General features: G+C 51.6%; 4 protein-coding genes across 4 annotated transcripts in view; 1 reads left to right on the top strand and 3 right to left on the bottom strand.

Moving 5' to 3' along the window:
* Window positions 1-1,211: 1,211 nt before the first annotated feature.
* On the bottom strand, window positions 1,212-3,848 carry RPL11 (ribosomal protein L11). Its single transcript, XM_079545948.1, has 5 exons — window positions 3,703-3,848; window positions 3,265-3,371; window positions 2,758-2,889; window positions 1,934-2,044; window positions 1,212-1,279 (listed from the first exon to the last, which is right to left on the bottom strand). Exons 1-5 carry the CDS (start codon window positions 3,824-3,826, stop codon window positions 1,250-1,252), a joined length of 504 nt encoding a protein of 167 aa, XP_079402074.1. The 5' UTR covers window positions 3,827-3,848; the 3' UTR covers window positions 1,212-1,249.
* Window positions 3,849-4,369: 521 nt separating this feature from the next.
* Window positions 4,370-8,341, top strand: PPT1 (palmitoyl-protein thioesterase 1; the record flags this gene model as incomplete). Its single annotated transcript, XM_079546201.1, has 9 exons — window positions 4,370-4,499; window positions 4,590-4,699; window positions 5,377-5,504; window positions 5,805-5,875; window positions 6,717-6,819; window positions 6,911-7,001; window positions 7,507-7,605; window positions 7,826-7,897; window positions 8,219-8,341. 9 exons carry the CDS (start codon window positions 4,370-4,372, stop codon window positions 8,339-8,341), a joined length of 927 nt encoding a protein of 308 aa, XP_079402327.1.
* A 2,137-nt stretch (window positions 8,342-10,478) lies between these two features.
* CAP1 (cyclase associated actin cytoskeleton regulatory protein 1) lies at window positions 10,479-16,714 on the bottom strand (the record flags this gene model as incomplete). The annotated part of the gene is made up of 12 exons (XM_079546100.1): window positions 16,609-16,714; window positions 16,150-16,250; window positions 15,521-15,598; window positions 14,039-14,182; window positions 13,855-13,940; window positions 13,247-13,352; window positions 12,958-13,135; window positions 12,096-12,283; window positions 11,779-11,902; window positions 11,595-11,677; window positions 10,933-11,076; window positions 10,479-10,562 (listed from the first exon to the last, which is right to left on the bottom strand). Exons 1-12 carry the CDS (start codon window positions 16,700-16,702, stop codon window positions 10,479-10,481), a joined length of 1,410 nt encoding a protein of 469 aa, XP_079402226.1. The 5' UTR covers window positions 16,703-16,714.
* A 1,789-nt stretch (window positions 16,715-18,503) lies between these two features.
* The window catches only part of LOC306954964 (uncharacterized protein), a gene marked incomplete at both ends in the record, with an annotated part of 4,104 nt that continues 1,869 nt past the window's right edge, over window positions 18,504-20,738 (bottom strand). Inside the window, 3 exon segments of the mRNA XM_079546172.1 lie at window positions 18,504-18,576; window positions 19,971-20,120; window positions 20,582-20,738. The exon segment at window positions 20,582-20,738 is cut by the window's right edge and continues 1 nt beyond it. Of these exon segments, the coding sequence (XP_079402298.1) occupies window positions 18,504-18,576; window positions 19,971-20,120; window positions 20,582-20,738 (380 nt within the window).

Genomic DNA, 20,738 nt, shown 5'->3' with positions numbered 1-20,738 from the left:
TGGTTTCCCAGCTTGGTGTTTGCTGTGACTTGTACCCTCCTCACACGTGGGCTGGGATCATTGGCAGCTAAAGGAGATTGATTAGATACTAAATAAGCTGGGTGCAATTTCCTACATGCACAGTATCACCCGGGATAGCTGCTGCTTTGCTGTTAGATCAATAATACGCTACTGCCTTTTAAGAGTAGTCTGAATAACTAGAAAAAAAGCCCAGCTTTTCTACACTGTCTGAGTTCTCTCTAATCTCTTCATGCCACTCCAGCCCCCTAGATTAGTACAGCAGACAGGATTAACCTGTGAAAAGCACCCCTTATCACTGAAGTGGTATTCCAATCAGAAGCAGTAATTATATCCCATTCTATATTAACTGCATGTGGCAGTTAAAGATGGCTCTGCTTTCCTACAACCAGATGCTGGAATAACACAAACATGTGCTTTCCATCAGCCTGTCAAAGGTGCCCAAAGTGTTTCGCAGTATCTCACGGAAATGAGATGCTGAAACCCAAAACCCCTCATGGCTGCACAGCATGAAGCATTAGATCCAATTAGGTAACTCCTGTCTTACCACAGAGCAGCTTTCTTTTCTCCCTTGACAGAGGCACTGGTGCCAGGACAGAAGCGTCAGCACGATGCTGACTTACAAAAACTCTTCTGGGACAAGATGGGTTACATCTCAAGTTCCTGGTGCTGCTGACAAAGCTCACCCTTCCCTTTACACAATAAAATAAATAAAAGGAGACATAGCTACTATCCCCAGACACCTGCTACAGGAGGAACCCAAAGTGCTTTGAACTGGAGTAGCTCTGCCAGGCACTGCAATACCAGGGATAGTTCAAGTGCCTGGGACTTTTCTCCCGAATCCCAATGGCTTCTTTGAAAAGCCAGTAGATCTCTCGGCTGTCAGCAGCCTGGAGATTGGGTCTGGCTTCTGGAACTGAGACAGCAAGGCCTGGGCTGACAGATCTACTCTTCCTCCCCAGGTATGACTCACACTTCAACAGCTGGCTGCACCTGGGCAGCAGGCAGCACCAAAGGACACACTGCAGCCTGAGCACCTGCAATGGGCTTCACTGCTGGAGGGTGCAAAGCCAAGGGTGCACTGGCATCTGCTGAGTGCTGTCCCCGTCTTTCTGCTGCCTTTTCGGTGCAGAGTTCCAGCAGCTGCGCAGGTCAGGAGGAACTCCCATAAAATTCACTACAGAAGCTGGGGTTAAAAAAGTTTTATTTGCTTTTTGGTAACAGGAACTGCTTATTTGCCAGGAAGGATGATGCCATCATACTGCGAGAAAACCAGAAAGAACTAAGTGAGAAAACAGTCAGGTAAAGGTACAGTGCTGCCGTGGAAAAACTGATGACCACATTCATTCCAAGCCAGACAGGTAACAATGACACTTTGACACAATGACATTAAACACCACTTCTCTGCGCTGAGCTAACTGCCTTTCCACCTTATGCCACATGGCTTATTTCCATGGTGGAGGTAAGAAGCGTTGCAGGTAAGCACTAAGATCCACAAACCAGCCAAGCAAAACAAGAAGGCCAACCCTTCACATGTCGATCTGCCTAGAATACACTCACATCCCTTTCGCAGCCCTGTTATTCGGCCCCAAAAGTGAAGTACACCGGTTACCAGAACTAGGAAAACGCCAGAGAAAAAGCCACTCAGCAGGAGCAGGCTGGAGTTTCCCCTGCACTAGAGATGACCAGCGCAGTTCATACAAGAGCTGACACTTGTAGGTAGCCTACATGAGCTGCTGCAGCTCAAAGTCAGCTCAAATAGTTTATACTGCTCCAGAAAAACCCACAGTGCTTTGAGCAGAGATCTCCTGCCCAGTTGCTCCATTCGTCCCATAAGGAATATCAAACCAGCGATGTATTTTGCTGACACTTGCTAGGAATCTTGCAGGATAAAAAAAATGAAGTTGGACTTTACCTTTTGCTGAAACCAGCGCATGGCTTCTTCCTTTCCAATTCTGTGCTTGGCTCCAATGTTGCCAGTCCTGCGCTTCTTATCAGCGATGCTGAAACCAGGTCTGCCCAGCACCTGCCAGGAGAGGACACCAATCACACTGTCCGATTCTGGTCCTTACTTAAATAAACCTTTTCTTAAGAAGGAACAATCTAGAACTTCCGGGTCAGCAACATCTCATTATGTGAAGTATTATTATTATTATGGTCAGGACTTAGAGCGTTATCTTAAGCAGTCTTGATGCAACTGAAATCCAGGTAACTGAACAGACAGGTAAACTGTCAGGACAGCTCTTGGGCCAAACAACTTACCGCATACACAGAGAAACCAAAGCGAACAGGCAAGATGCACTGTTGCATAGCCAGAGGCCTCAGCTCTCAAGAAAAGATACTGAGCAGAATGGGTTACGTGTGTGGAACAGCTTCCCTCTGCTTCAGAGAGAACAAGTCAAATATGCCGACCACCACCTTCTCATGACCCACCATCACCTCAAACTGGAGAACCAGTCCACGTTTGCGTCCTCACCCCTGAAGTCCCTCATACTTCTGCCTCCTCCTTCCCAGCAGACTGACCCAAATCCAGGGGTTTCTCTCAATATCATCCCAGGAATACCACTTACAGCAACAGTGTTTCTGAAGACGCCTTAAATCAGGGGCCTTACAGCAGCCCTGTGAACCTCAGCTTAGACTTGGATTCTGATGACATCTTTCCACCTTTCAGCAGTTGCCAGACTCCTTCTCCAGCTTCCACACAAACCCAGTGAGTGCAAGGCAGCAGAGAATACTCACCACATAGAAGTCCAAGCCATAGATGCCAATGCTGGGGTCATACTTGATTCCTAAATCAATGTGCTCCTGGATTCCAAAGCCAAAGTTCCCAGTATCTGAGAAGTTGTTTTTTCTCAGCTCATATTCTCGCACCTGAAACACGCATTGTCAGTCATTTCCTCATAATCAACCACAAAGAGAAGTCCTACATGTTCTACTAAATGCCTTTTTACATGATGGTAAGCTTTTAAGATTTCAATCCCACAGCTTGCTTGGGAATAACCAAGTTAAAAACCCAGAAGACAGCAGCGGCTGTATTGACAACCTCTTAAACAAGCACACACCAAGGAAAGGAACCACACAATCACAGCTCGTGTACCACAGATGCTAATCCAACCCTCCGCACCAACGACTGTAACTAGACCAGATGCAACATTTCAAAGCTTTTCATCATCTTTCCAGCTGATAACAGTTCAAGTTTTGTTTGTTTTTCCACAGACAAAGGATTCAGACAAGCCCCATTCTCACCTTCAACCCCTTCTCCAGAATCTCCTCTGCTTTGGCCCCACGAACTGTGCAATGAACAGCAATCTTCTCATTTCTCCTGATTCCAAAGGACCTTACAGTGTATCGAGCTGCAGGCAATAAGAGTGACACTCAAGGGGCCATTCAAAGAACTCAGAGCTTGCTCAAGACTAAAGAAGTTACTTAAGAGGAAATAAAAAGAGCCAAGACAATCTCACATTCACTCCCTGGACACAAGGACACCAATACAGCAGCAGAGACCAAAGACTGCCAGCACTGAGCATTTAAGGCCCCACAACGCACACGCCAAGGCCTTTATGTGCATAACTGCATATTCCTCCACACTGGCTCTACTGAGGAACCTCTTCCCACAGCCACACCACCACCGAGGCGCTCAGGATGACGGGACAGCAGCCTGCAGCGCCGGCAAGGCCACCTCACCTTTGGAGAAGACGGGAGTCTGCCCCGTGAGCTGCTCCAGGACCTTGGCCGCTCGGGTGAGCCTGTCCCCGCTCTCCCCAACGCAGATGTTAAGGCACAGCTTGCGGATGCGGAGCTCTCGCATGGGGTTCTCTTTTTCACCCTGGTCTTGCTGCGGAGAAACGCCGGGAGGAATGAGTACGGATCGCAGGGGAAAGGCGCACGGCTCGGCGGTCAGACGCCGCTGCACCGGGCGGGCAGCAACGGGAGCAGCCCGCCAGAGCCCCGCGCCGCAGTCCCAACCCGGCACCGCGCAGGTCGCGGCCTGTCACGACAGCCGCAGCCTCGGGGCGGCCCGCCGTCCCCCCGCCGCCCGTGCCGCCCTACAGCCGCCCATCAACCTCCCCCTCTCCTTCCCGCATGGGCCGCCGCCCAGCCGAGCCCCGCCGCCGGGCGGATGGCAGCGGATAGAGACGAAACGGCCCAACCCGGCCCACGGGTGCCTCCGCTCACCGCCATGATGGGGGCGGGGAAAAGAGCGTCGCTTCGCCGCGCGGGGCCTTATGGGGCGGCTCGGGAGGGCGCGGCGCGGCTGTGGGCGCCCCCTGGCGGTCAGAGGGGGGCGCTGCGTCGCGAGCTGTAGCCTCCCCGACTTCGCGTGCCGCGCGCGGGTCATGTGACAGCCAAGATGGCGGCGCTCGGGGCGGCGGTGCTGGCGCTGCTGGGTCTGGGTCTCGGTCTCGGTCTCGGTCTCGGTCCGGGTCTGGGCCCGGGCCGCGCTATGGCCGCCGTCCCACTGGTCATCTGGCACGGCATGGGTGAGCCGCGGGGGGCGGCACGTGGCGAGGTGAGGGAGGCGGCCGCAGCCTGACGCTGCCCCGCGCCCCTTACCCCCTCTCCTCCTTCAGGCGACAGCTGCTGCAATCCGCTGAGCATGGGCTACGTCCGGGACATGGTGCGGCGCAGGATCCCGGGCATCTACGTTCTGTCGCTGCGCATCGGCAGCTCCCTGGTGCAGGTACTGACTGTGGGAGTGTCCCGGCGGGTTTGTTCCCTGGGAGGTAATCGGCGGAGACGGGAGAAGTCTGAGTAACGCCTGCTAGGAAAGCCAGTCCGCGTGTAAATGGGATGCGCGTGCAAAGCCTCAGATCGGCACTCTTACTCCGGGTAATACAGAGATGTGATAAAATGCCGTTCTCCTGTGATAGGGTGGGAGGTGGTGGCCTCACACCGCGCTGGGGAGAGTCAGGTTGGATGCCCGGAACAATTTATGGGGGGGAGGAATCACCGTTCCTGAACTGTGGAGATGTGGCAGCTGGGGACGTGGTTCAGTGGATGTGCCCCACTGAATGTCTGCAAACTGTCCTTTAGAGTAACGTGCAATGTGTGCTATCTTCTGGGGTCTGGAAAGGACGATAAGGGCTGATTTATACGTAGAACATACAAAATCTGACGGGACTGAAGTTGTGGAGGAGTAGAGACGTACTACTGCTCTGCATGGGACAGCTCTGCAGGCAGAACAGGAGGAAAGATGTGATGATGGGAAGCCTCAAAGCTTCAGTTTCACTTCTGTCCTCTTGTGAAGATTAAGGTCCTCTTTCACAAGCAGAGCTGTTAGACTGGTCTGCTTGCAGAGATTAAAGTAAGCCGTTTTGAAGGTACAAGTTGCACTTTCTAACATGACCAGTCTGTCAGGATGTGGAGAACAGCTTCTTCATGAATGTCAATGACCAAGTGAGAGAAGTGTGCAGCCAGCTCGCAAAGGACCCTCACCTGAAAGGAGGATACAATGCAATGGGCTTCTCCCAAGGAGGCCAGTTCCTGTGAGTTTACATTCCTGTTCTGGTTTTATTGTTTTTCTGGTGGGTTTTAGATTCTGATTTTAAACTTCTGAACTACTAAGCAGGTTTAAACAGACAAATGCTTCACAAAGGTAGGAGCACTCCAAAGGAGACAAGAATCCAGAAGGAGAGCCTGGCAGGCTGTAACTGTTGTACTCTCCTCTACCAGAAGGCACATGTAATCCATGTGCCTGGGCCCAGGCAGCAGCTGACTGAGCACTGTGAGCACAGCAACACTCGTGGCCACGCAGGCTCTAACTCTGCTCCTTTCCCTGTCTGCAGGAGGGCAGTGGCCCAGAGGTGCCCTTCTCCTCCCATGTTCACTTTGATCTCTGTTGGGGGGCAGCACCAAGGTAATGCCCTCTTCAGCTCTCACAAGTTCTAACCATGGGTGAAGGGCATGGGGGCTTTTGTTGGTGGGAGGAATTAATTGTTTGGCCCTCTTCCTAAAAATTGGCTGTATTCTACTAAATGAAGCGGTCCCTTTTAAATCCGGTGGTCTGCTTTGTTTAGCTGAGTACTTTATCTTCTGGCTTGGTCTTGCTTGACTGGCAGCAAAAAGGGACATTCATAAGCAGATGACTTCTTGTCTCAGCAGAATTCCTATATACTTTGAAAGCATCTGGGATTAGTTGTTTCTGAAGAACAAGTTTCTGATTGTTTGGCAAAGCCTTGGTGAAACGAAACCTTTTGGGTCACAGGGGTATTTCTCAATCGGTGCCTGCAAGACTAAAGCACCAAAAGAGGTGCTTTTTGCAGTGTATTAAGGAGGCAGTAAGAAATGTAATTTAGGAGCTGTACAGTTAAGAGTATCTGGCAATGAATTTCAAATAGTCTCCTCTGGGAAGTTCCCTGGCTGGAGTCTATTTCTTTGTAGTGTAGGGGGAAGAATTGTAGGGAATCAGCCCCAGACCTGCAGGGATCACAGCAGGCAAGCTGGAGAGCATTCAGCTTGTCTGCATACCCCCATTCTCCAGGGCAGTATCCTGAGTTCAGGAGCATCATCCATTATCTTTGTGTGCAATAGTGCCCAGGGCCAGGAGAGCTGTCTAATGAGATTGAAGGATTAAAGGCTTCCTGATTCCCTTGGTAATTCCTGCCCCTTTTCAGTAAGAGGTGGTTCTTTATCAGCTGGAGGGATTAAGGGATTTCTGTCTGGCTTGCTGAGCTGTAAGATGTGTCTTCATACCTCAGGAGTGTATGGCTTTCCACGCTGTCCTGGTGAGAGCTCCCAAATCTGTGACTGGATCCGAAAGATGCTGGATCTGGGTGCCTACACACAAGCTGTTCAAGAGCAGTGAGTACATTCCGGAGGCTAGAGACAGGGGCTGGGCCCAGGTGAGCAGCTCTGGCTTTCCAGTCTGATCCTTGATTTCTCCCTTCTCCAGCTTGGTACAAGCACAGTATTGGCATGATCCTTTGAAGGAGGAGGACTACAGGAAAAAGAGCATCTTTTTGGCTGACATAAATCAGGAGAGGGTAAGGACTTCATTGATGAATAAATGCTGGCAGGAGAACAGAAGCTTTAGTAGTGAGCTCCTTCATGTTCTCCATGCTGAGAACATGAACTCCTTTGCTGGAGCTCAAAAGGAGCATTTTTTTTGCCCTGCAGCCCAGGAATGTACAAAGTGTTTTCACTGATAGATACATGAATGAGATTTATCCATGCCAGAGCAGTTCTTGTGTTGCTGTGCGTTTATGGAGTTCTCTGTGGAAAGCTCTACCAAAGGCTCAGTGTGCCCCTAACCTTCCAATGGACAACTCCTCTGAGGGCAGGGGAGGACTGTGCCTTTTTTACAGCCTGGAGATAAAGCTGAATGCCACGAGCACAGCAAAGGGAGATAGAGCTTAGAAATTCACATTCCTGCCTCCAATGGTGCAGTGCAGGATTGCATTTGTTGGTACAAAGTTGGAGCAGGCAGTTTCCTGGCCACTGTCTCTCTCTAGGTTTTTACTGACCTGGAACTTTCTGTCTTGCTTTCAGAGCATCAATGAGACGTACAAGAAAAACCTGATGGCTTTGAAAAAGTTTGTGATGGTGAAATTTCTCAACGACACTATGGTTGATCCTCCGATCTCTGAGGTGAGGCAGTCAGGGCAGATGCTGCTTCTGGTTTGCATTTTGGTTCTTCCTTGCCTGTTTTTCAGTGGGCAGAACTTTCTGAGAAGGATGCCTGCACAAATAGGCCCGATGCTGCACCGTCTGCAGCAGCGCATGCTGGCAGGAGTTGGTAAACTCCTGGCCTCTTTGCCTGCTGGGAGTCCTGCAGCAACTGTGTTTTGTTTTTGTTTAATTCTGACAGTGGTTTGGGTTTTACAAAAGCGGCCAAGCCAAGGACACCATTCCTTTGAAGGAGACCTTGCTGTACAGAGAGGTACGTTCTTCTGGGCAGTGTCTGCAACTTTCACTGTAACGAATATCGCGTCCTGAGGACCTTTAGGAGCTCTGACCCCCGCAGCCTGGCTCTGCTCACCATCTCCGCTGTTCTGGGGGCACGGCCTTTTCTTACCAAGAGCTGTTTCCCTCCGTGCCGTTTCCTGGCAGCAGGAGTTAGTGGTGATTTCACCCCTGGCTCAAGATCTCTTTCCACATACGTTTAAACTTTGCTCCTTTCCCAACCTTTGTTCTGAATCATCCCTCATCCCAAAGTGGCTTTTTCCCCCACCAAGCTGTGGTCACGCTTCTCTTCCTTTAGGATCGCCTGGGGCTACAGCAGATGGACAAAGCAGGAAAGCTGGTGTTCCTGGGGGTGGAAGGGGATCACCTGCACTTCACAGAAGAGTGGTTTTATACCCATATCCTCCCCTTCCTCCAGTGAAGCTAAGGCACCTCATGGGAGCACTCAGAGGGTTTCACTGTAGTGAATGCAGCTGCTACTGCGCAACAGTATTTTGTGTATGTGCACGGGGATGTGGGAAGAGTGGGGCTAGTTGGGGTGGGTTTAGTCTCAGCAATGGCACCTGCTATACACTGCAGCAAGAGCCTGGAAATCACCTGGATGTAATTAGTTCCAAGACTGGGGGGTTCAGCCTTGCACTAGCTTTGAAGCACTCCATCCCACACCACCCCTGTCTACTCCTGGTCTCAGAGCTGTGGCTGTGCTGGTCACCTGGTGATGGTGAAATGACTGAGCTGGTTGAAAGGTTTAACAGCTGCCTTCACAGCCTCTGTTGCCTATTCCTCTGAAGAAGCAATGGCAGTATTAACCGAAACCCCTGGAGCAAGAATGCTGTACCTCTGAAAGGGAGGAGCAAATGGAATGACAAGGCTGTATGCAAAGAGATGAGCATCTCCTTCACTGTGGGGGGAAAAAGACCGCTTCTAGGAGGTTCTAAGGAAAATGGAGGGGTTTTAATTAAGTGGGGTTTTAATTTAATTAAGTATTAACAGCTTGAACCATTTTCAACTAATGGCTTGTTTTAGATACTTTGGAACAGCAACTGAAATCAATAAAGAACTTGAATCTATCAAAAAAAACCCAAAAAACAGCCAGGGTGTGATTTGAAGACCACTGTCAGATTGACACAAAGGGAGTTGAGTCCTGAGCTCCCCGTGGTGCAAGTCATCCTCTGTGCAACCCAGAAGGGGTCGGGCAGCAGGGGGCATCTTTCCTGATGAGCTCCACGGAGCAGAAACCAGGCGCTGCGATGAGCAAGTTGGCATTAACTTTATTCTATCTTCTGTATAATCTTACGTACATAAGAAAGGTTTTTTTCCACAAGCCTCAGGAGAAGACGAGTACAAGTCACAGGACAGTCTTAAAATAAAAAATTGCATATTTTTGTAAGTCTTGTCCTAGAGAAAGAAACATTGACACTTTACAGAGGAAATGCATTTAAGATATGCTTATGCCACCCGAGGCATTGGAAAAATGAAGGTCAAAGCATGTGCAGCTCCCTTTATGGGTCAATACAGTACTATGTCTTAGCTGCAGCTCTCTGTTCCAGTGCTACAGAACAGAGGCTACAAGCTTCCATCAAAATAAAAAGCCAAGCAACGGGGAAAAGGGGAGTATGAGAAGATTCACCTCTGGTGACTGATTGCAGATGAGGAAGAGAGCAATGAACTGATTTGATCCCACTTGGGCAATTTACAATACTGCACTACTGACCCTGGAATGAAGGAGACCTTTCCTCTGCAGGAGGAACAGGTTCAGAGCTGTCTGGAAGACTGAACCTGAGTTCAGCTGCTCAGAGCAGGAAGCCCTGGAACAAAGCCTCCCTTGAGAAGGTGGAGGGCTCAAGAGAAGAGATGCTCAGCTCCAAATTACCAGCAAGACTGCTGGAGGGGAAAAACGCAGTTAGTTCTCCGCAGTCTTCCTGTGGCACTGATTAATAGAAAGCCTCCTGTCATGGCACAATCAGAAACACACTGAGCTAATAGGAATGATGAAAGGGAAATCGGGGTGGAATGCTATGGTCCAAGTCCTCAGCCTTTGGTCCAACAAAGCCATTCCCAAGTCCTGTAATGCCACTGGTTAGTATAAAGAGCTGGAATGGGCAGCTTCCAGGACCTTCTTCAGATGTTTGCAATAGCAACCGTGTACTTCTGGACCCCAACAGACATCATTTGTTAAAAAGGGAACAACACTCCTCTCACAGGATCAATTTGCCTGAAGGCAATACAAAAAAAAAAGAAACCGAACAACACTCTGAAAGCCAGCTGCCAGTACTGGCTCTGAATTCACCCAAAATCTGACATGATTAATTGGTGCAGTTAGATCAGACAAGGGAGGGGGGAAATAAACCTTCCTGCTAATAGATGTGGACAACACCTGGCCCGTCACCTATACCAAACCCCAGCCAGAGGTATTTCAGTGATGGCAGGTAGCCGTGTCTCTCGGGTAGAAAAGCAGTTTGAGAGCAGAAAGGTACAAGAAATCTAAGAGAATCATCTGAAAGCAGATTTGTCCCACAGCAGAGCCAGGGAGGGCACGAGCCTTGGAGCCGTTCTGCTTAGCCAGCAATTTCTGTCACAGTGGTAACCAGCTTCTGACCGTTCCACACTGTCTTGAACTGTTCTGGGACAGGGAATTCAGTCTGGAGAGTAAGAACAGAAATCTGTTGTCACGAATCTGTTTATGACCAAGTCTGGTAACTGCTCCCGTTGTTTTAGGAACTTTAATATATGTGTTACGTCCCCTCTTGTACCAACAAACACCTCCCGTTCTGTCCCCCCCACGATCCTGAGGAAGAAGCAGATCTCACAACACAGTCACTGTAAAGAGAAACAGCCCCATTTGCTGATTTTAGCATCTAATTGTCATTCACAACCTCCAAGCCTAGCATTAGAATGGCAACTCCAGAACCGTCCCTCCAGGCTCATCCCAACTGTGGCCCGTTGTGGGCCGTTCCCATGGGCCTCAAGAATCGCGCGGCGCCCTCAGCCGAGGTCCAAACCGGCACTTACAAAGTCACCGCCCTCGGCGGGAATGAGGACGTTCATCTCTGATGACTTGGCACTGACGATTTCGCAGTCTAGGGAGTTCTTGCTCAGATACACGTGGCAACCGTCTGTTTTGTTGATGGAGATCGTTGGCACTTTACCCATTACCTACGGAGCGAGCAAAGGAGCGCTGAGGATCGTGAGCTGGGCAGCCCTGCTCCTGGCCCTTGCCCTCAAGGGAAAGGTTTGCCCCCGCTGCCCCCCACAGACACACTGAACTCAAGGACTTCCACCACTGGCAAAAATTTAAGGTTATTTCTTGTTCTGATCTCTTGACAACAAAACCAAATGGAAGACTGGGCAAGCTGCTCGCCCCGGATCCAACATCAAAAGTGGCATCAGAGTAGATTCTACTGCTGACCTCCTCCTTCGGCTTGCTGGCCCTGTTGCCCACCTCACATAGGCTTTTATCTCAGTCCCTGAAGCAGCTCAGTGAGGCACAGTTCAGCCCTTTCCTGAAGATGGGGCAGCCTCAGCTGCACAGCAGTAGGACGGGTGTTTTTTTTCCCAGTCTTTTCACAGATGCCTGTTGTTATTCCAGAAATCCAGCTTCTCCCAGAGGCAGGGCTACCGGCACCCTGCGCAGCAGTCACACTGCAGGCAGAGAGCAGGGCATCGACACTCACCTGAACTTTGATGTCCCTGCTGTTTATTATCTCTACGATGCCCACCACATCATCAAACACCAGACCTAGCTTCTTGCAGTTATCTGCAAAGATAAGACAGGGTAGCTCACAGAAAGGTTTTAGAGATCTAACCTGCAAACAAAACACCATGCAAAAATACAGTTTTCAGGGTTGCTCTACTTACCAAGGGTGATGGAATTGATCTTGCCTTTGATCTGGAGTGTACTATTTGTGCACTTGAAAACATATGCTACCTGCTTCAGTTCTGTGTCACTGATTACCAGGTTAGTGGCATTTTCCTGGTTTTCCTGGAAAGGCAGGGAAAATGCACCTTATTTTTAGAATGCAGACCAACTCATCAGCGTGCACAGCATGACAGTGGAGCTCCCTTAAAAGCAAACTGCATGAATCAGGCTAATGCTTCTTACAAGAAAGGAGACTCTCCTCCCCTGCTGCAAAGCTCCCATCCCACCAACCCTCACACTGATGCCAGGCACTCACCACTCTCCACTTTTTGCCTTCTAATTCTAGCAATGCAGGTTGCTTTGGAGAGGTTTTTTGGGAGGGATTAACACTACAAGCTGGTTTGGAAGAAGTGAAAGGCTTGGGTCCACTTCTTATAGGACCTCCTTGGTTCTTCAGTGCTGGATTCTTGTGGGTCTTCATATCATCTGAAACATGTCTTAAGCCTGCAAAAGAAATCCGGCCTGAGCTCCAGCTTTCCTGCAGTAATGCAGTTTCACAAACACCAGACAGCAGTGGTCAATACGATAACATTTTTTCAGAACGAAAGTAGCTCCTGAGGTTGGGCTGAAGCCCAAGCACAAATGGTAAACAAGTGAAAGAGGAAGCCAGAAACACGGATGCAAGCGATGCTAATGAGGAAGTACTGCAGAACCAGGAGGCCCTCACTGTTCTGCTCTGTAGCTGGAAAAAGCCTTGAGCCAAGCACCTTACCTTTGTTCCACATCTGTCCTGAATGTTAGCCAGGTAACGTATGAAGAGGGTAAGTTTTGTGCAGATCTGAACAAGTACGAGATCACATCTTTTGTACTCGAGAAGGACATACAACTAAAGAACTCCCCATCTCCACCCCAGCCAGCGATTAATCTCTGCCTACACCTGACAGATGAGGCTGAGAACACCAGCTCAGACGGACCTCCTTTGTCCTTGTGAATTGCCTCAGGGCTGCTCTTGGCTGCCAGCCTCACTCTCAGACCAGACGCTCTTTTGTTCTGGGGAGCCTGCTTTCTGAAAGCAGGTACAGTCGGATGGCAGCAAAAAGCCAGTCCTGTAGCCGCTCAGCACGGCATTCTGGCCCGAGGCTGCCCCCCTCCCCCAGCTCGCCTGCTGCGCCACTTACCCGACGTGATGCCCTCTCCCCGATTGATCTGGGCGAAGAGCGCAGATCGGGTCGCAGAGTCGTCCCCACCAGAGCTGGGGTGGGAGGGAGCAGGAGGGGGAGGAGGGCCGGGGGGAGGCGGAGCCGCTGCAGCGGGGGGCACGGATGGCGCTTTGGCCCCTTCTGTTGCCACAGGACCCTGCAAGAGGCGGCAGGAGGAAAGGCATCGCACCAACTCAACCTGCTGCAGGACTGCCGTACTCCAGCAGCGCTCTCTCAAGAGGCGCCCGCAGGCCTGCTCAGCAGTTACCGTTTTGCTCCAGGTCAGCCCCGTGGTGTGGTACTCCTTGATGTAGGCCTGCAGCTCGCTCCAGATACGCAGGTAGGCCTTTACCCAGTCCACTTGCTTCTTATCTCTGAGGACACAAGGAGGTCATGCGGAGGCAGCAGGTGCATTTGCCATCACAGCTCAAGGACTATAGACAGATCATTACATATCTGCCTCAGCTGGACCAGCACTGCGGTCTCACATCTCCAGCACTGAGTTCTAGCCTCACTATTCATCTTGCACTTGCAGGCCAAAGACTGCAGGCCTGCTCTGCACTGTAACCCATTTAAACTGAGGGGTCTGATGACTCTGACAAGACCCATACCCGAGACAAGACTTGTTCCCTGAGAAACAGTCCAGCCACCAGATGATGCTGAGACAAGAATAGCAGGACAGGGCTGCAATCTGAATGCAAGGACTCCCAACTGTGAGGATTAGGAATGAACAGCTAGGTGAGGTTTTATAAATACAGCCCACCTTTAAAAAAGAATGAATTAAAGATCAGGGTAGCTCTGCTTGCTACTGGCACAGCCCCTGCACGCCCTGCTAGCTGTTTTCAGAGATGCTTTTAAGAGAAGAGATGAACTTACACATCCTTGTACTCCTTAAGGATACGGTTGGTGTAAAACATGGCAGCATCAGTCATTTCCTTTACATAAGGACCAGGCTTTGGAGACTAAAGAAGAATGAACATCTTGGTATGAAGCAGCTGAGGCAGCTGGCTCACCAAGCAGCCAGACTCTTCCCACCAGCCCACTTCCCTGCATTTCTTACCATGGCCACCCAGCCCAGGGCTGGGATGCTCTCACTGACTGCTGATAAGTGATTGAACTGTTTGCTGCCTCGGTTCTTCTCCCTTAAATTCTGCACCATCTGGATTTGCTCTGAAATCGGTTTCAGAAGCGTTGAAAACACATTCTGCAAGGCAAGAGGGACAGTAACAATTGAGAACATCGGTGCTGTTCTGGAAGAGTTGCATGCCCTTGTGAGTGGCTCTGCTGAGATGACTCTCATCCAGAGGAAGACCAGCGGGCCTAAGCTGTGGCCGCAGCCCTGCCCAGGTCTGGCCCTCCCACGAGCCGAGTGTGGTCCCACAGCCCAGCTTCTCCAGGGCTGAAGTCATTGCTCCCCACTGGATTGGTACTATGGGAGTACGCCAAGAACTGTGACTCATGTGCAACCCAAGAAACACTGACAAAGCTGTTAGTAACAAGGACAGAAATAGCACTGCCTTTCCAGTGCTCTTTTGTTCTAAGACAGTTTGTCAGATGTTTCTTCTCCTTCAAAAACCCTTAAAGAAAGGTGCTGTGCAGGCTTTTGCAGTTTGAGATTTACAGCCTGCATTACGATAGGAGTCACAAAAGATTCTCAACTCATCCTATCAACTTCAGAATTCAAGTTATTTCTCAAGTCAATCCCAACCTTCAATACTTGAATGATAAGGACAGTTTCTGTAGGCTGTTCACCTGGAGCACTGAATGCAAGTGTTTACAAGATCTCTGAGGTCAGAGTAGAGCAGCCAATTACACATTTTCCGTTATATTTTACAGTGACTGGAAAAGTACCACAGCTATCACAACGTAACAGAAGAAGCTATGGCTGAGCCAGATAACAACTGCAAAGAAAAGCAAGGTGGGATCCTGTTGCTCGGGAAAAACAGTTCCCAAAAAGGAAAAGCCAGTGCACTCAGAATCAAATTCTCAGTCATGCATCCTCCTGAGAGCTAGCAGTCTAGAGAAAAGTGTTAAATTACTTGCTAAGGAGAAATCAATCCTAAAAGCCAAGCTTTTATTCGGAAAACATCCAAGAGAGACAAGTGTCTGTTCTACTTCAGGAGCTTCATGCCTGAAGCATCACATAATGAAAAGCGCACTACTGAGACCCCACTACAGCTCTTGTCTGGTTTGCATCTTGGGGAACAGTGATTGTCACAGTGCTGGTGCTCAGGTGAAACCTGAGAGGGGCAGAAGCAGAGAGATGATATCCAGTGCTGCTCTGACAGCTACGGATCTCTTTGCATCTCTGCAAAACGCCCGTTCTGTAGCTCCACAAATCAGCCTTCAGAATTCTGCCCAGTACCAGTGAGCACCCACAACAGTTCACACCTTCAGCAACTCCTGCCTTATTGATCCAGGAGTCTCCGGTCTTCCTCTGGTTCCTCTTTTGGAGGAACTGGAATGTCCCAGCTTTCCCTACAACTGCAGGCATCCCGTGCTCTCAGGTAAGGGCACGCAAGGTGTGATTTGCCAGACTTACCTCTGATGGCTGTTGATGTTGAGATGCTGTCACCAGAAGAGACCTCTCGGTCATCAAACCTGCGTGAACCATCTCAGCCTGAGAATAAAGAGAAACATGAGAGAGCTTCCATTTTCTCCAGCATAACACTGCCAGTCATTTGAGCTCACGCCGTCCCTTCCTTCTAGTTTACAAGGCAGTTATGGTGTCCTAAACACTGGGAAGCACAAGGAGATAAGGTGTTAGTGATCTAGTGATCCACAGAGCTGCCATAATTTTCTCCACACACAAAAATCATGTCGTAGCCTAGGCCAGATCAACCCTCTGCCCTTCTTCTGATTTGAAGGCACGCATAATCTGTTCTTCAATTTGATAACACATCCTTGAAGACAGCTATCTTCAGGGAAAGCTGATGAGAACTGTGCAGCTCTCTGGGTGGGCAACGCACAGGCATCCTACGAGCCCAGACCAAGGCCTGTGAGGAGAGCCAGGTTCTCAGCACCCAGAGAGTTCAGACAGAATTGTATTCATCTCATGTGTGGGTGACAATCCACCAGAGGTTATCTGGGCAACTGTATCGCATCCTCAGGGTGACTAACATCTGACAACACAGTGCTAAGTAACGGAGGGAGAAGAAAAGGATTCCTTACATGCTTCTGCACATCCCCGCCAACTTCTTTGCTGATGGTGATGTATTCAGCTACTGGGCCAGACAGAATGGCATCGAAAGCCTGCACGTACTGAGCCACTCCTGCAGAGAACAGCACAGATATCAGCACATGGCACACGGAGCTCCCACACCGCTGCACTCCCACCCACTGCAGCTGAACTTTTCGGAGTTGCGAAGGCGGTGGCTGCAGCCCAACGCGCAGCTGGGCACGGGCAGGGGAAGTGCTGCAGCCACAGGAAGCTGCCGTCGGGGCCGGGTGGCAACCACAGGCTCTGTGCACTTGCGCAGTAAGCTCCACGAAACTCGCTTCCTCTCACACCCCAGCTCCTGCAGCAGCCCCTGCTCGCACCCCAGGGCACCGCCCGCTCTGCAGCACATCCCACCGAGGCCCGGCACCGCGCTGGTGCTCAGCAGGTGCTCCGGAAGCCACGAGACTCACCCGGGGAAGAGCCATCTCCACACATGCCAGGCCCTTGGCACACGGTCTCCAGGCGCTCCACGGCCCTCTCCAGCCGTTCCACCAGCCGCTCCATTGCTGCGATGTCCTCAGCCTGCACAGACAGACCGCAGTGATTCACGTCCTCTGACGGTACAGAATCCTACACTGCGCGTCGGAAAGGCTTAGCAGCAGCCTGCGATCCTGTGAGACAAACCCTCCCAGCTCCAGAAGAATTTCTACCTAGCGCTGCGTCCCAGTGACAGACAGACTCTCACATCAGCAGGGATTTCGGATTATGCAATGGACATGCACGTGGCTGCTTTATATTGCCACAGTCACTCCTTAATGGCTATATTGTTCCTGTTCCACTGCACAAGCCTGCTAACCTTATAAGGATATTAAAGCTTACACCTTCCAGCCTTGCACTGACACCACCCAATAAAGCAAATGTCTGTGCAGAATCTCAGTGCAACTGATTGGCCAAAGTCCCATTCACAGCAAATCAAATCAAGTATGACTGCTTACCAGAAGGAGTCTGTAGCTCCTCGGGGTTTCAATTCTACAAATGCATCCACAGGGACCTCCTGGAGCCCTGAACGCCTCCACAGAGCACTTACAGCTCCTGCATCGCTGCTGCACAGCGTCAGTGTGTGGCATGAGCTGCCCTGGCAGCACCGAGGCGAGCAGCTGCAACTGCTGAGATGGCAGAACTGCTTCCACAACAATGTGCCCCTGTTTGTGCTCCCACCAAAAGCTTTGGCATCTGAACTGCAGCATCTACTCTGCAAGCACTGCACAGGAAAGTGACTTAGGCACATAAATCACCTGAGGCTTCTCATCTGGAGGAGTCTGAAGCGTAATACGAGCTTTCCATTAATTTCTGCTTTGTAAAGACTCTGCATGGAGGAGCATAGCAAGTCACCCTCAGAGCACACTAATGCCCAGGCAACGCAGGGAGGGAATAGCAATTCAGCAACCGTGTTTTTATCTTATCACCACTCCGTCAAAATATTTTACAATGTGAATCACCACTGTGGCCAGAACAGGCTTCCTTCTGCTCAGCCCTGCCTGAGGAAGGCTCTCCCCAGCCCAACAGGAAGGCAGCGCTATCCAACTGCGCTCGCCAGCTGAGACCAGATCCTCGGAGCCCAAACCTGCAGTTCTAACACTGCTTTGCTTCTGCTCACAAGCTTCGGTCGGAGATCAACTGTGGCCATTCTCACCCCTCAGCCGCCTGCCCGCAGCAGCAGTGAGCTCCGAGAGGAGGCAGCAGCGTTCTGCCCGCACAGCAGCGAGCCGGGGTGGTCGCCCTGCATCAAACTGGTCAGCAGCCTCTGGAGGGCTTCCAGATGCATCAAGTTTAGACACGCTGACACTTGTGGGCGGTCACCCACAGCTGGCAGTAACGAATACTTTTTTTAACTCGGTATGATGCAGAAATCCTGACCGCAGGACCACCAGCACCCTGCTGCAGCAGGATGCATCCAGAACCGGGTTCATGTCTACAAGTGGGAGTGCAGACAGCAGCAAGGCCTGTCCCCACTCTTGCAAGCTTAAAGAGGAGCTTTTTTTCCCCAAAAAGTCACCACTAAGGAAGCTCTCCCATGCCTTGAGCACAGCAGGACACAGGCACGCAACACAGGGGCATCAGGAAGGACAACAGGTTCACGGAGTGCTGGGTGCACAAAGCTGCAATTCTGCACCCTTGATCCCCACCACATTCCACACCAGGCTCTAATCTGATCAGCCCCATTACCCAGTCTCAAACTGCAATTCAAATCGGGATTACGACCAGTAAGTCCAGATGGAGAGCAGTTCCTGTCCCAGCAATAAAACGCACTGTTGCACAGGGCGTGGAGTGTAAATTCGAGATACTCTGTTGGGCTTAAGGCCCCTTAGAAGGAGTGTTCCTCGAAGTCCTGGTTCCTGCCATTAGGCACATCCGTCCTGCACCTCGGCTGGGTCTCCCTGATGGGAAGCCATGAGCCCATAGCACTCAGTGCCAGCTCTGCAGACCTGAAACTGCCTGGCAGATGGTAAAATCACTTCCATTTCTTTAGTGGGCAGCATTAAAGCAACTTGGAAGAGGAGTCATTTGGTAAAGGGACTGGGAGGTGAGAGCTACGTGCAGGCAGCACAAGTGCCAGAGCAGGCAGCTACACCATCACTCCTCACACAGCCATCCTGCCTCACCCCCACTGTGCTCTGTAGATGCTCTTTTGATCTACAAACCCAGCCTGGATAAAATAAAAAGGTTCAGCTCCACAGACAAGAGCCTAACGGATATCAGTAGCCAGAACATGCAATTCAGAGAAGGCAACGTTTACAGAGGGGAAAAAAAGATCACAAATAGACCTGCCTGGGCAGCACCTGAACAGCAATTTAACTATTGGCCGTTGGGAACGCAGAGGAACTTGTCAGTAAGCGACAAACTGACTTCACAGCTCTCAGAACACACAGCGGGATGCCACCAGCCTTCCTCAAAGAGGAAACTGAGAACCGATCACATCTGAGTCATTTCTGCTCTGCGCTGTTCCATGCCCAGAAAAGGGAAAGGCCCCAGAGCTGTGCCACGCCGGGCCAGAGTGCAGCGACGGCAGCGGAGTTCAGCTGAAACCCTTCCTGCTGGGGCTGCAATGCAGGCCTTAAATCCACGTCTTGTTTAAATTCAATTGAACTTTGATTACCAATGGAGCGGAAGCTACGGACCCTCAGCAAACGCTTGTGCTTTTTGCCCTGGTGCAGAATGCCTATTAATCTGCACAGCATGTTTGGTTAATTTATTAGCTAATCTTTACTTCCTCGCAGACTTGGGAACACAGGTTTGAGCACACTGCACAGCATGCAAGCTCTCATCAACAAGACCACTTTATAAAGCAATTGGAGCAATAAAGGGACGAGTTTTTTTCTTGTAAAAACAACACAGCCAGTCCTACACCACAAACCCTGAAGAGGAGTTTCCTGTTTAGAGACCATCCCGGGGTCAGCGCGTCCCCGGCATCCAGCAGGCGCTCAGAGGAACAGCAGACACCAAACTGCCACAGCCCCAGTCTGATGGAGCCGCAAACTGCAGCTCCAGAACAGAGCCCAGCCCACGCCTCGGTGCAGCACAACGGAACGCTGTCAGCAACACGTTTGCATCAGCTACTTCCTGCTCTGCAGGCAGAGATGTAAAGATGGGAGAACTAAATTAGGAACATACCACAGCTTATTCTGGGCTGACACTGGAATATCTCAGGGGATCAGCTGCCAGATGACTTCCAGCGTTTATATCTTCCAAAAGACCAAATAACTTTTTTTTCCTAAAACGGTTCAGCTCAGAAAGGAAGGCCCTCTTTGCAGCGCCGCGGGGCACAGCCCACCAGTAGCCGACGAGCACGGAGCTCCCCGCGGCCACACAGCAGCACCTGTTGGCAGCGCCGAAGCCCGGGTGCCCACCGCTGGCGGCTGCGATCTGCCGCGTCCAGGAAACCAAAACCGCCTCGAAGAATTCACCTGAGCCGATCTGAGCTCTGCCAAATAACAAATTCTCCCGAACTCGTTACAGATGGGACGCGCCACGGGACGGGGGCAGCCGCGGTGCCCCGAACTCCCCGGGGACGCAGAGCAGGCTCCGCGCCGGGCAGGGAGCGCTGAGGAGGAGAGGGGAAAGGAGGGGAGCGGCGGTGCGGCCGTCCCGCAGTGCTGAGGAGCGGCGCCCGCGCCGAGCCCCGCCCTGCGCCCCCCGCGAGCAGCGCCCCGGGGCCGAAGGCGGAGGGCGGAGCGGGCAGCGCGGAACGGCCGAGTCCCGCCGCAGGGGGCGGCCGGGGAGCCGCGCGGATCCCCGCCGCGGCCGCCCGCCCCCACCGGCGACACAGCGCCGCCGCGGCCGAGAGAGCGCTGCCCTGATGCTCCTGCCACGCCCCGCAGAGCGCCCGGCCCGCAGCACCCCGCGACCCCGGCTGTGGCGACACTGCGGATCCGCCGCACTCACCTCCCGCTGCCCCGCTGCCGCCGCCGCCGCCGCCCAGCACCCCCCGCACCCGCCGCTTCCGGCCCCCGCCCCGCGCACCGGAAGTGCGCACGGCCCGGCGCGGCGCGAGGAGAGGGGAGGAGCCTTGGGCGTCGGCGGCCTGCGATTGGATGAGAGG

The sequence above is a fragment of the Tetrao urogallus genome, assembly GCF_951394365.1.
Source record: "Tetrao urogallus genome assembly, chromosome: 23".
Lineage (NCBI taxonomy): Eukaryota > Metazoa > Chordata > Aves > Galliformes > Phasianidae > Tetrao > Tetrao urogallus.
Note: the sequence above shows the minus strand (reverse complement) of the source record. Positions and strands in the feature narration are given on the sequence as shown.

Excerpts from the sequence above, each read along its gene's own strand:
- RPL11 (XM_079545948.1), bottom strand. The coding sequence starts at position 3,826 with ATGCGAGAGCTCCGCATCCGCAAGCTGTGCCTTAACATCTGCGTTGGG. Across the intron at positions 3,372-3,702 it reads GACTCCCGTCTTCTCCAAAG|CTCGATACACTGTAAGGTCC; the intron begins GTGAGGTGGCCT and ends TATTGCCTGCAG. Across the intron at positions 2,045-2,757 it reads ATGGCTTGGACTTCTATGTG|GTGCTGGGCAGACCTGGTTT; the intron begins GTGAGTATTCTC and ends CTCTCCTGGCAG.